Genomic DNA, 15241 nt, shown 5'->3' with positions numbered 1-15241 from the left:
GTTTCCATGACTAAAATCTGTATTTATTTACATTAGGCTTTTCTCTTTATCATCTGATGTGAGAGATTTTACATTAAAAAAGAACTATAAAATGTCCTCCATTTTCTCCTTATTTACTCTTTAAGGTTTAATTTTAAGCAGATTGTGGGCCAGCTTATTCAGCTTTCAAAAATAGCTCTTATTTCTTGTTCTCGGAGTCAATGTGTTTCTATGGTAAGCAGCTAAAAAAATGTTAGTTTGCTGCATTTTTTTTTTAGTTCAGTAATGTGTTTCGATTCATCAGCTTTTCTGAAGCCATCAAATCTTGGGCCCATTTGGATTCAACATTTAGAGGCTGACTTATTTTCCACATTTAACCATGTAGCATCTTCCTATCTTTTCCACAGCAGAAAATTAAAAGGTAATTTTTATTCCTGAATGTCTCTGCTAGTCATCTCAGGTTAGCAGCAGAGTACTAGTGTACTTACGTATGTACTTACTAGTATGCTTACGTATTTACAGAAGCTGGGTGTGCCAGCATAACTACCGACCCTGAAGACCAGTAGAGTTCAATGCCTCCTACAAGCAGATTGCTGTACTCATGAGACTCATGGCTAAAAAAAGAAAATGTGTAGCCTTTGGAGAACACATGTTGCAAGGCATGCAATTTAATGCATTTCTTATTAACCACCTTAGGCCCCCCTCACTAAACAAAACCACAACACAGAGTTAAGCACCCTAGTTTGTTCTGAACGATGAATTCCCTTGTATGTAGACCCTAAATATGTCTAAATACAGTAACAAAATGACAAATAGATTGTCTCATTGGTTCAATGCAAAGTGGATTTGCCAGTGACGTTCTGTGGCAGCCATGGATAATGACTCATTTGTATTAAGATCCAGGTTTTAAAAGTAAAGGGAAGCAAAGCCTATAGTATTTCATTCTAATTTTTTTTTGCATCGTGATTGATAGTGGAAAAAACAACCATGTGGCCTCATGTCTTAACTATGGAGTAGTGGTGATGGAAGAGAGGGAGAGACATGTTTCACAAAGCAAGCAGCTGTCTGTACATCACATGTGGTGCTCTGCATCAATCGTAGGCCCAAGAGTGACAGGAATGTGGAGTAAGCTTAAACTTCTGGAAGCATAACTACTTGTTCTTCAGGAACATCATGTTAGTGCTCCGTTATTCACTTTGACTGTGAATTGATTATCAGACCAAACCTGTAATTTAAATAAGGATAGAAACAGACAAAATCAGTCAGAAATGTGTTTGTTACTTCTCTGTGGTTCCTTTTTTTTTTTTTTTTGCAATGGAATATCTATCAGTTAAATTCTAACTTACCACTGTTTTCCCCTCTTTTACTGCAGTTTATTATGCTGACATACATCTTTATGTTGGCCTGGCTTGGCGTTACAGCTTTCACTTCTCTGCCTGTTTACATGTACTTCAATCTGTGGACCATTTGCCGAAATGCCACGGTAGTGGATGGAGCTAATCTCTGCTTGGATCTTCGCCAGTATGGTATGTGAATGAAGAGCACTGAATGCAAAGCAAGATTTCACAAAAGAAGGCATCATATTGCTTTGCTTCCATGTATCTGAAATGAACTGTTTCAGTGTTTCTGAAGCAATTATTAAACATTACTTTCTATCTCTTTACCCACTAGTTAAGGCAGTATGTTACAGAGGCACTGCATTTCCAGGCCTGACTAAATTGAATCAACATTGTCCATCTTCCCAGAGTACTGAAATTTGGCTTGGGGCTTCGGTTTAGTCTCTTCTTTTAGAATTGCCAGAACTTGTCTAAAATGCTTAATTAGTTATTTATCTGGAGAATGACTCTTTAATCTTGTGGTAGGACACTGATTTGGAGACGGGAAATCCTAGGTTATCATCTGTCTCTGCAGAGCCTGGAGGTGAATCAGGACCCAGCAGGATTCATTTCTTGCAAAAATTTTGATGAAGGGTGACAACTCAAATGGTAACACTCTAAGAGGCTGGTAGAGAGAGTGGGGCTAAAGCCTGAACTGTGAAGGTTAGAATAAATTGAGGATATACACGTAAGTGTGTTTTGGGGGGATGGGAAATTCGGACAAAAGGGCGCTTGGAATCTTAAAAAGTCTGAGAATTCTTGTGTTCAATTCAATTCCTTTCTGCCACAAGACTGATTTGAATCTAAATGTTCTGGCCTCAATGGTTTCTCAGCCCACAGAACTTTGGGTAATCATACTCTCGTCAGGCAGTTCCTTGAGTCTATCTTTTGTTGCCTTGGCCCAATATAAAATTGCAGTTTATTTTTAATTGTTATTTTGAGATATAAAAAATCCTATATTACTTGGGAATGAAACAATTTGGTTTGTATTAAACATTTCACTTAAACTGAAATAAAATATTTTGCATTATTATTTTCACAATGGGAAAAAAATATTTTTAAATTTATAGATTTTTTTTTTCCCCCTAGCGTGATAGATGAATTGAAAAAGTGATTATCTGTACGGTTCTCATCAAGAGTATTCATTCTTCTCTCTATGACCTTTTATTTTACTAATATTCATGCCTTTTATTATTAATTCTATTTTTAAAGTGCATAGAATGCTAACATATAAAATGTGTGTTCTATGAACGTACCTGTTTCCTGTAAATTCAGTGTAAAAACTGCTGATCACTAATAGGAAAGAACAGTACCATGTCTCATGATAACCAAGTTATAGCAGTTTTCTTCAAGCTAGTCTTTGTTTCAGTGTCCAGACATTACCTAAAGGAAACAATATAGCAGATTCTAGTTATTCTTGCTGATAGAGAAACTATTATTACAATAAAGCATATGTTTGGCTAATGCTTTTTTATATCTTGTGAAAGAAGCTCTGTAGCAGATCAACATTTCTGAAAACACTATATAGCACATTTCTCCACATGAGGGTAGAGAATGTTTGTGAACAACATGGTAAATGCATATACTGGTGGCAAATAATTTTCTGGTGTTTTGATTATTGTGCTGTTCAAAATGTGGAATAAAGATATTTTTAAAAATGGTTGAAAAATTATTATCTGCATATTACCTAACTCTCTAGACTAAACAACCCCAACTCTCTCAGCCTGTCCTCATACAGGAGGTGCTTCAGTCTTCTGATCATCAACAAAAACTTGATTTTATTATTAAAAAAAGTTCTGCAAAGCAGCCAGAATTTTTATTTCTTAGCTTTTCTGGCTCATATGAAGTAAGCTGCTGTGTACTAGGGATACTAAATACTGTGAATATTTATTCTGTTCTAGGTATTGTAACTATTGGAGAGGAAAAGAAGGTTTGCACCACATCAGAAAGTTTCATCAAGATGTGTGACTCTAATGAGGTGAATAAATGATAATATTTTTTGCAAATTCATACTGTCTGTTATAGTAGGAAGTAACTGATGCATGTTTTCTTCTTACTCTTAATGTTCTCATTCTAGCTATGGTGATGAAAATACAGCAAGTACTTTTTCTAACCTTTTACCACATACCAAATTTAGTCAGTGCAACTTCTCCAGCCATTTGTTTTCTAAATACACTTGTATTTTATTTTTTTCAAGAATTCTATTGTCATGTATATTTCTAGTGAGATGTTTTTGAAAGCTTATGCACCCACTGAACAATGAATAGGTCTGTATAATGAATCACTGTTTGAAGATCTTATGATTACTGTTGTGACAGGAAAGTAAAGATTTCAAATGGATTTGACCAAATCTTACATTGTGTTAGGATAATAACTCCTAGCACATTTTTCTTTGTAGTTTTTGCTTAGGCAAAGGCCACCTATTTCAGTGCAGCTGAGGTTTTTGGTTTTGTTTTAAGTTATCAGGGATTAAGACAGGACAAGCAAAATCATATTTATCTAAAACAAAAAGAGGAGGCTAAAATCTTGATCCCTCTGAAGTCAGAGGGTACTTTGCTAAATGTTTCACTGGGTTTTACTATGTTTGAATAAATATTTAGAGTGAAGGTACACAATCTGCCTTTACATCAAAACCATATTAAAAAATGCAACCCTTGCTGTGCAGTCAACACTCAGTGGCTGCTGTGTAAACCAGATCACTGAAATTAAAACCAGGTGTAATTTGGGTTGAGGTGGGTGAGGAACGTGGTTAATTTGGATTATTTCAATAATCTGGTTTATATCCCTACGGACAAATTTTATAAGCAAATTTGGGAGGGAAGTAAATCAATATATGAGGAGGGAAAGCTGCAGCTGATAAAGGGAAATGGGGTTTTCTTAGGCTGTCTGTGCCACTAGAGAAACCACCACAAACATTTGTAGATCTAGTAAGTTAGTACTGTAACTGTAAAAAAAAAAGAACAAGTGCTGAACTGTTTATTTTTAAATAATTGGGCATTTAAATATTGTATAATTTAAATTAAATATTTTCAAATAGAATTATGCTTTTATGCTTTGTCCCTGGCTTGAGTATTGTAACAAAACAGGCACAAGCACAATGTCAGGTAGTGGTTAATCTTTTGGAAAAAGTATTAGTGATCATTACTTTTGCAGAAAGGTGGCTCCAGGAAGGCAGGTATTTGCTCTACATTATTCAGACTTTTTGTTCAGTTTTTGGTTAGTGCACCACCATGAAAGTCCCTTTCTTTGTCCCCTTTTGCAGCTAAACATGACATTCCACTTGTTCATTGTGGCACTTGCTGGAGCTGGAGCAGCAGTCATTGCGATGGTAAGCTACCCAACGCTTTGTGCTTCCGTCGTTATCTGAATTGCTAATACATTCTGGTTGTTACTTAGTATCAGTTATTCTATTTCCATACTATCACTCAATGCTATTACTAAATATAATTCTGTAATTCAATACTCTCTTATCTTTTTTTTTTTTTCAGAACATATTGATGGATTCCCTTTGAAGTAGAATATTATGATTACTTTTTTAAATTAAAAAATACCTTTGAGTACATGCTAAGAATTTTTACTGTCCTTTTGCTATGTTCAGACAAGTGTCTGAACTCACGTGTCTGTCTCATGACCATAGTAATATCCTTTTATGACCTATGCCTTTCTGGGTATTCACAGCCTTGCCATGCTGCTCTTTTAGGAGCAGACTCTTGTCAGTTCTGTGCATATATGTGAATGCATCAGTTTTTCTGTCAGGACTAATTTTTACTTTATTTTATATTGAAGATTACTTTGCATTTGATGACATTTTGCCAAAGAGGATGTTCCACTGAGAAAAAAAGTGTATGAGCTAGTGCCCTGCTCTTCTGCCTTTTGTCTGCTGTGTCTGCTTAAACACAGATATTTTTAGAATGGGGATTCTGTACCAGTGTAGATTTGTATGATACACACTGGAATGGTAAATGAAAAATGACTGCTACTTGGTACTGATGCATTCCATAAGAAAAGTGTTAGTGATGGTGATTACTATTGGTACTGCTACTAGTAATTTTTCATTGAATACTAGGCCCATAAATATTTTTTTTCTCCTTAGAATTACATTTATAAAAAATGACATTCTGAGAATATTCAGTGAAGCTAGTATTCCTCTTGCATTAGTGATTTTTTTGGTTCTTCTCTGCCATTTTTTTCGGTATCACATGACAGCAGAGATAGTTAAATGAAAAAAATATAATTTAAATGTCATTTTTGTTTCAAGACTACAAATAATAAGTAAAATACTTGAATAAAACATATATTAATAATTTAATTGATTTTCCAAACTGGGACTTTTCTATTTCCAGCTGAAGAAGTGGTGACCAAATAGTAATTATTACAATGTATTTTTTTTGTTGTTGTTTTAGGAAAGTATATACAAGAGACTGTTAGTTCTCCAGTGCATTATTCTTTTGAAGTATATTCAGTAATAGTTATCAAATGCTAATTTGTTCAGATAATAATTCTGCATTTCAAATATGAGTTTGGAATCAGAATAGCCACCCAAAGTTTTTCACTGAAAACAAACACATCTTCAGTGGAAGAAAATTAAATAGATACAATGTGCCATATAGTTTAAATACATGATACTTCCAATCAAGTTTAAAAACAACTCTTCAAAGCTCACAGTACTATATCAAAGATGCCATAGACGTGTTAAACCAACCACTAATCCACTAGGAATTGACTTTGATGGCTCACATTTATTCACATAGTTTTGAAGGGTTACCCACATCCAAGTACGCTTTTTATTGGGTTCTGTGACTGCACAGAGCAGGCATGATAACACTGACGGTTTCAACAGAAATGAAAGTGCAGGATCTAACTGCTAGTAAATTGTGTAGCATCCAAATGCTGGTAAATGTATACTTTATGAAATGTTTGCAACTGTGTTGTCTGCATTTCAGTTTTGTAATGAAATTGTTTGGTTTTAACTTACAATTTTGATGTTATGTTCCTGGTGAAGACTAGCACATTCCATGCTTTGATTGTTGTAATTTTAAAAACTGGCATACCGGACCCCATTTATAAGTTGAGCAGTGTGCTTCACACTTGGCACAGTATCCCAAAGTCTGGGGACAGGATATGAGGGAAAGTTGAGAATTTTGTGGTTGGACAAGCAGATATTAAGAAGTTTCCTTTCTTTAGGGAAGTTTGCTTCCCCAAAGAAAAAGTAATTTAGGGGAGGCAAAATTAATTTTGGGTTCTAAATCTCTCATATAGAAAGAAGAAAGCATCTTTTTCCCCCCTAATCCTATGCTCAAATTAGTAGAAAGTGTTAAGGTATCAACAATGGGCTAGGGTGAGGAACAAAGTGTGCAAAAGCCATTTAAGTCACTGGAGAACCAATGCTCTTCCCTGTATGTGCTATTGCAAGAACAATCACAAATGCAATGCAATGAATTTAGTCTTTGTATATATGCACAACAGTAGCAGATCTCCACATCTGTGAAATTTAATAAGGCTTCTTAACAGAAAAATGAGATTAAAATACCAGTCCTTTACAAAAGAGAAAGCTTATGAATTTAAAACACTTATTTCAGTTACTTTAAACTAGAATAGTCCATCTGACTAAAGTAGTAAATGTATTGTATTTATTACCAGCCAATAATGGAAGTGCATCATCAATGAGACTGGTGAATAACTGAATTTATAAAATCTACTCTTTTAAATTACATTTTACATCATGACATTGATATACTTCATTATATCCTCACTTCTAGGTTTGTGGACATTTGCAAGAGCCAGTTTATTTAATATGTACAGATTTCTTTAACTCCTTTAATGTCAATATTTGTCATGAAATTCACCAAAGTAATCAGCTTGCTTATAAGTATTAAGACCATCTGTCACTAGGATACTTTTCGTTAATCTGTATTTTAAAAATATATTTTAGAAAAATGTAGTCATTTATTGCAAAAACCACAAAAAAAATGTTAATACTTTCAAAACCATTGGTCAATAAGCTATAATAAGCATAATAAGCCACAAGCCATAATTTTTCCATATCTACTACTTTAATCTCTCTCTTTGTCTTAGATTTGTATAAGAATGTTAGAATTTTTTCACAGTTCACTAGCTGCCTCTTTAGTCTCCAGAGGAGAATGTTGTTTTGGGGTTCAAAAAGAGAATTAGCTTAGGAGTTAGGATTGATGTATAGAAAAACTCATATATTTTTTATATGTATGTCAGGGAAAGCTTTATTTTGCAGAGGAGAAAAATTATCAAATAGTTTGCTTTGAAAATTTATCATTCTTAGACTTCAGCCCAAGATGAAAAAAACCTAATAGAATTATTTATGTTGTAGGTGCTTTTTGCGAGTCTTGAGCACAGAAGAAATACCCAGGATTTAGAATCGTACTTGATTTGGACTATGTATGATTCTGAACATTGCTGTTCTTTCTTGTGTCTGAATGGATAATAAATGGCCACAGAAATGATCATTGAATTAATACGTACTAGTTTTCTGTTTTCCTTGTTGTGCCAGATAGAAACAGAAGACATGAAGTGTGAACTCTGCCATCCCAAAGGGTTGATTGTTAAGGCTAGTAAGCGTCCTGCCTATGATGTTTTCTGAAAACCACTACAGCAAAATTGAATTCTGAAATACAGTTTCCCATCTCAAAAGTTACTATGTGAGCACTGCTCTTCTGCCTGAACTTTCACAGAAGTTATGTTGTATAAGATGGAGATACAATCAATTCTCCTGAAACAAGGACAAGGAAAATGTATAAGTGGGTTTAGTTCCTTTCCCTGAGTATGATTGTGCTTTTCTGCAGGATATTAGATGCATGTAAGAGGAGAAAAAAGTTATTTACACATCTGCTCTGCTGACATAATGGCATATCCCAAAAGGAAAGGAAAAACAAAACAAAACCCATTCTTAGCCTAGATGGAATTCTACAGTTTTGAAAGGCTGAAGCATGCTTTCACCTTATGAAGCAATCAAAGCAGGAACGTTTCACACAGTAGAAGACCCTGGGAAGACCCTGCGCTGTCTTGCATATGTCTGTAATTGAAACATCCTGAGGCAGACTGTGGAAGCTGCCCTGCTTCAATTGGAATAAGCCTTGACAGGGCCCCACAGGCTTCAGGCTATTCAGGACATGGAAGTGTGAAACGTAATTAGACAGCCACTTAGAGATGACCTCCTTAGTGTGACAATGTTATCTAGGAACTTGGTGTTAAACAAAAAAAAAACCAAAGATTGTGGGACTGTTAAACATATATGCCATTTTATAACATGGATATGTATTTAAGGTTATATTCATTATATGAGCTAAAGTAGTTGTTTCCAATAAAGTCATGCTACTTGTAGTGAATGTGAACTCCAAGAGTTTTCAACAATTATTCCAGAAGTTTGGTTCTATAACTTTTTAAGGAAGGGACGGGTGTAGAATGGGAGTTTAATGAAGGTCAGACTGTGGCCAACGTACCTTCAGCATAGTTTGCCTATTATTTTAGTAGAAGCAAAATGCCAAGCAAAACTGGAAGACATTAGGTTTAAATTTGTCTCTTACTGCGTCATTACCAAGTATTTTGTGAAGATAAGAAATGTGCCTACATGGTCCCATTTTCACCCCATATTCTTCAGTTGCAAGGTTTTCTGTCACGTGTGTTTTAAAAGATGAAGAAGATGTAATACACTGGTCAGATAACCCCTCACACTTCTAGGATTCTCATGTCTACAATCTGTTTGAGGTTCAGATTGTATTTTTTAATTGAAATCTTACCCTCAAAAGACCAGTACTGGTATTTTCATAGGATGCAAATTGTAATTATCTGAGATGACAGAATTATTAGGATTACTAGCTTGTTTCTCTTTATTTTTCTCAAGAGTTTTACTGTGGAGGAAATTTAAGGCATTTAATTCAGCAGAATGAGGATTCAGCATTAGTGTCTCTCATTTGATGTAGAAATGTCTGATCCAGACACTACTCATGGTGAAAGCTTTTGGAACAGCTGAGTTAGATACAAGGTGTGTTTTGGTTTTGTATTTTTTTTTTCCTGTGTGCTAAATTTGACCAGAAAGTGTCCCAGAGTAACATAGTACATGCTGCCATCTCTAGCACGTACACTGTCATCACAGGTTGTGCTGCTAGAGTTGTACGGTAGATACTAAGAAACTCCTAAAGATATGTAGAAATACTACTATCTGTAGTCTTTTTTTCCTAGATCATAGATTCTCTGAACACTTCTTCCTACTTTATGGCTCCTCAACTCAGACTGTATTCCTCAAATGGGGATTCAAATAAAGCTTGCCGTACATCACCAGGACAAAAAAGATACCTGAAATATTTGGTCCTTTGAAGGATATCAGAATGCTTTCCTTGATCTTAATTATCTAGATTAAGAAATGTACATTAGCTTGCACTAATCAGCAACAATTGCTACCAAACATTTGTGGAAAAAGCCACAAATTAGCATTTCCAAAAAAATAAGAAAGAACATACTATATTGGTTCTTTTCCTTTAGTATGAATCTAAGATACTCATACATCTACAACAGTTCAATATGAACAGGAGAATTTACATAATCTCAAGGTGTTTTTAAGATTACTCTATTCTATTTTCCACTAATTGAATCCTAGTTTAATTTCTTGATTTCTTAGGGAGGAGTGGAATCTTTTTGATTTCAGGAAGTTGTCTGTGGCCTCTGAGGCAGTTGATTAACATAAATGTGAGAGATGCTCTCATCAGAAAGTATCTGACAGCCTCCTAGGGGAGCAGTAAATGTTCAGAAAGTCCTAGAATAAACCAGTTGAATACCATTACTGAACATTTTTATTTTCTGGCTGTATACAGACCCAACAGAGCACGTCCTAAATTCAGAGGGAGCCAGGTTTTGAGAAGGTCAGAGACTCCTTGCAAGCAGATCCAGCATACTGAAGGTGGGACATTTGAGGTCCACCTTCGAAAGAAAAGCTTTCAAAGTCTGGAAATGTCCTGAAAGGCCCAGACTTGCGAAGCTGAAGTGGACAGAAGAGCAGTTCCTTGCTCTAACAGGCAGCCAAAGTAGACTTTACACTGTAGATGGCCACAAGCGTTAAGATAAAGGAAACTAACTCCCAAAACGACTGCCTGCAGATAGCATGTGACTGCCCCTGAAGGAGGAGTTTTGAATAAAGTATTTTTGGCAGAAGTTCCTTGGAGGCCTCAGCTTCATTCCTTATATTGGTGTTGTGTTAAAATGTATCACTTGTTTGATCATTCATTGCCACCATTCAGAAGACTGGATATCTAGTGGTTGTTAAGCTCAGTCACTGGCAGCCGTACCACGTGATTTTTATAAACTACTAAGCACCACTCAAATGCAATGAGAGTGTTTTCCATCCTCTGTTTATAATGGAAAACATTTGCAGAACATAATTTTTTCTACTGGTAAGACATCTTTCACTGACTTTCAGATTAAATTTATTCAGAGCCATGTGAAAAACATTTTTTCATGTGACAGTATTGCCAATATCCTTTAATTGGTGTTTAATCCTCAGATGTACTCATAGACATTCTGTCCTCCCCATTTGCTAACATAAATAAACCAAGCTTTTTTGGAGTGTGTCATCATAGCTCATCCAGGGATTTGTGTTGGCTGCAAGTGAGTCAAGTCAAATTTCCAATACTCACCAATAAATTGTATAATAATCACAGTCTGTGAGGTTTTCCCCCTTATTTTCAGCTAATTTTTTATTTAGATTTTGGATGGAACACTTGGAAAGCTCTTAATTTTTCCTCTTAAAGAAATAAATAATTGTATTTTTACATAATCAAAAATTTACATGGAACATGAACATTGTTTCTATTCCATTCAAGATATATACAGAAGTTGTATTTTAAAAATCATATAACTAACTTCTTTTTGTTTTCTATACATTTTAAAGAATTACATAAATAAACTGTGATATAACTAATATAACAGTGAAATAAAATTACTGGATTAAATGGTGACAGATATTTGCCCTTTTAAGACCTCAAGTTTACTTGTAACTATATTTTGTCACATTTTGCCTAGCTGAACATATTTTTCAATTTTTGTCAATTTTTTTTCCCAAATCAGCTGATTTTGACAAAATAGCTAGAGTTTTAGATGAAAGAAAGGAATCATGGCTAAATGGAAAGCTAATGATAACTTCAATAAGAAAGAAAAAGCAAATCTTTCTGTAATTGTATTAGATATGTAATCATAAGACTACAGATGTGTCTACAGCGTATTTTTATCTTAAGCAACTACTTTAACAAATAGTGATTCAATGGGGAAAAGTCTGCAAGAAATAACCAGGAGGCATTTTTCCATTTAGATTTGCGGACTAGCTGATATAGTAAAGCAGAGATGATGTGTTCATTTCTCCGTTCTTTTCTTTTTTTTTATAACCAACTGCTAGTCATGGTAACAATAACAGCTGTGAGCTGAGTAATCTGAGGATTACCAAAGCTCAAGCTTGAACTTCACATCATATTGCTGTATTACTTCTTGACTTGCTTATCTCCTGATGAAAACTCAATCTCTACCCTATAGCTTTCAGGTTTGCTCGATTCCGACTAGCTCTGTTGATTCCTAACTCTATGTTACGTCTCTTACAGGTCCATTATCTCATGGTCTTGTCTGCCAACTGGGCCTATGTGAAAGATGCTTGCAGAATGCAAAAATATGAGGATATTAAATCAAAGGAGGAACAAGAGCTTCATGATATTCATTCTACTCGCTCTAAAGAGCGGCTCAACGCTTACACATAAAAGAAACCTTGTCTTACTTTCTAACATGTGAATGCTTTGTTGTTTAACTAAAGGCCATCCAACCATTTTAAAAACAATTGAAAGTGCTTCTCACAAAAGATAATTTGGGTGACTTACATATCACCCATGTACAATTCTTGGTTGTCTAGCACTTGGTTTCTTAATTAGTTCTTACTTTGTGTGACCATTCTCTACCACAAAGCTCCTAAATAGCCTTTCAGGAATTCTTTTAAGCTAATTAGTTCTGCTAGATCAAGGATACTAAACTATTGTCAAATACAAATATGTGTTTGATTTTTTTAATCACTTTATATGTGTTATGCATAACACCTTTTGCATTGTTTCTTATATGTTTTTGGAAAAAAAGTAGCTTTTTATACTTTTTAGTTTTGAGTTCAATGACTACTTTAACTACAGGTATACTTCAAAGGGACCATTGTACATGACGTACAATATATAAAGAAAACACTCTGATGTCTTTCCTTTATATTTGGAAAACTTGCCAGATGGACCCTGATCAACTTGCATGAAGGTCCTAAGAACGTTTTAAACAATCAAAGGTGCAATTTCTAAATTTGTAATAGTGGGTAAAAAAAAAAAAAAAGAAAAAAAAAGAGATAAAAAGGAAAAAAAAAGAAAAAAAAAAAAAAGTGCTTCTTATCTTTGTTAACATTGTATCATTATTGATGTTTTTAAAGAATATTCTCTTGTTCCAAGTTTATGGGTGATAATTCCTGTTTGTATTGTGAGCATGCAGACCGTGGTGCTAACAATGCATGGCCACTTGCCTTTTGAAGGAATTCAATACCACGGCTACCTATTAAAGAGTTATGGTATATAGACAATTGTTAATTAAGTGACATAGTTATCCATAGTTTTTTACAGAATGATCTCTCTTTAATTCAATGATGGTTATGCTAAATTGGAGCTGTTCATGTGATGATGTAAGAAATTACTGCTTAGCTACATTTATGAAAGTGATATATCACAAATGCAGTGACCGTAGGAGTCAGATGTCTTTTTACCTGCTTTAAAAATTTAAATGGATTGCACCTGTCTGAACTGTAAAAGATATATTAAAGGAGACTTCCATAAATGTTATAGCTTGGCTTCTAGCTTTCCTACACCTATTGGTTTACCTGTATTACGTTAAAGTAAGGTGAAAGACCATTACAGAGCTTATTATTTGAAAGTGTAGTAATATATTTGAACCTTTATTTTGATAGGAAAATGTTATCAGAAAGATAGGTCACTTTAATTTGAAAGAATTACCTGTATCAAAAACAAAACAAAAAACCCTATTTAAGAAAAGTCAGTATTATTGGACCAAATTTGATGGATTTTTTTTTTCCTATTTCTAATGCTACAAGAATGCTGTAAAGTGTCTTTTAAAGTGATGTAGCCTGACAAGACATTTTTGTCAGTGTTAAAAATCTTAGGTAGTTTTGTGCACTTATTGGACCATTGTGAATTCTCTCTCAGTGTAAGTGCATTTCTAATAAAACTTCTTGAGTAAAACTCTTCTTTGTACTATTACTAGTCATGCATCATCAGTAATTTTTAACAATTCTTGTAGTAAGTAGAGGGTAATACTATAGTTACTTGTGGCATGATAATGCATTAAGTAGTATTAGTTGACTGAATTTTTTTCTTTTCCTTTTCTTTTGCTTGTTTTGGGGGTTTTTTGGTTGTGTTTTTGATTTGGGATTTTGGGTTTTTTTTTACACTTAGACTGTCCTACGGGGTCAACTGTTTTCTGATAATGTGCAGTACCAGTATTACAGTTCTGCAAAAAGTATTAGGAACCTCTTTTGGATTCTGTATTGTAGTGTTTCAGTTTTGTGTCTTAAAACGTTTGTGCTGATTTTTAAAACCTATGTCTTTTAAACTCATGTAATGATGTTAATGCTTTTGGCTCTTCTCTGGTATTAGAGTTTGTATTTTCACAAAGAATGCTTTGTAGCAGGCATTACAATTAATCTGTTTTGTACATAAATGTGCCAACAGCTTGATGGTGGCGTTTTTGAAATGTAGAACAAAGTGCTTGCAAAAATGTAATAAACACACTTGTGTACTTTGTGTACTTATTAATTGTTTGTGTTGCGTAGGTTGGGGGTTTTTTTTTGCCTATACTGGACAAATCATTGTAACCAGAAATAGAATAAGCTTGTTCCTTCTATTGTCCTTGCTATTGGAAGACTGTTCTCAGTATTATGCATTTTTGTACAACCTACTTTTAGTTGTTCAAGGAGATAGTTCCTTTAACAGAAATTATGAGAAGAAAGAGTAAAATTTAAAAAATAATAATCTGGAGATATTACATTACATAAAGAATATGTCTTTGTCAAATCTGTGACAAAAAAATCTTATTGCGATGAATAATTTTAAAAAAAAATCCAGACTTGAAGGAGTGATATTCTTATCCCCCTTAATGACAAAATTCCCTCTGGCCTATACCTTTACAAATCTCACACAGGTAAAAGTACAGTGTGCAGCCTTCACACGGTTAGAAATTGTACCTCAGTTATGGGTAGTTTGTTCTACTGAATTAAAACTCCCGGTCATTGCCCATGTGCAGAATACTTCAAATATGTCTCTCTATCAACATTTAGTATCAGAAATTATATATCCTAAGAATAAGAGAGTAAAATAATTTCTAAGAGCAGAATTTCATAGTCTAGGAAGAGCAAGGTAGCGTGAGCCATACTTGTGCTATTTTTAACGTAATAGTCAAGAGAACAACTGGACAAGATTCACATTACTGCAGTGCCATTTGAAACAGCTCAAGAGACGCTGGTCTGACATCGGTTTGAATGTTGCAGAGGATACTAAAACCTGGATGTTACAGTAGCTAATACTTTAAAACCTTTATAACAATGCTACATTTCTTGGTAAATGGTAATTTAAGTGGTTAAGAGAAATCTATAGCTGTGCCAATTAACATGATATTACTAAGGAAAATTAATTAAACTACAGTTCCAAAATGTGTTTATTTTTCAGTTAACTAGCTGTTATATGGCTCTTTGTGTGCTCTTGATGAGAACATGTGCCGTAATGGCAAACAATTTTTCATCAGCAGCACAAGCCAAGGGAGTAGAGGAGCTTCCCACACCACAGCAC

The 15241-nt window shown here is 34.4% G+C and overlaps 1 protein-coding gene across 1 annotated transcript in view; it reads left to right on the top strand.

Annotated features, from left to right (window-relative positions):
- GPM6A (glycoprotein M6A) overlaps nt 1–14200 on the top strand; it is a 130535-nt gene extending 116335 nt beyond the window's left edge. Inside the window, exons 4-7 of the mRNA XM_086747389.1 lie at nt 1352–1505; nt 3257–3333; nt 4618–4683; nt 11969–14200. Of these exons, the coding sequence (XP_086603515.1) occupies nt 1352–1505; nt 3257–3333; nt 4618–4683; nt 11969–12121 (450 nt within the window). The 3' untranslated portion in view covers nt 12122–14200. The remainder of the gene's footprint in view (nt 1–1351; nt 1506–3256; nt 3334–4617; nt 4684–11968) is intronic.
- Nucleotides 14201–15241: the final 1041 nt, after the last annotated feature.

This window comes from Chlamydotis macqueenii, chromosome 4 (assembly GCF_036417535.1).
Source record: "Chlamydotis macqueenii isolate bChlMac1 chromosome 4, bChlMac1.mat, whole genome shotgun sequence".
NCBI lineage: Eukaryota > Metazoa > Chordata > Aves > Otidiformes > Otididae > Chlamydotis > Chlamydotis macqueenii.
Note: the sequence above shows the minus strand (reverse complement) of the source record. Positions and strands in the feature narration are given on the sequence as shown.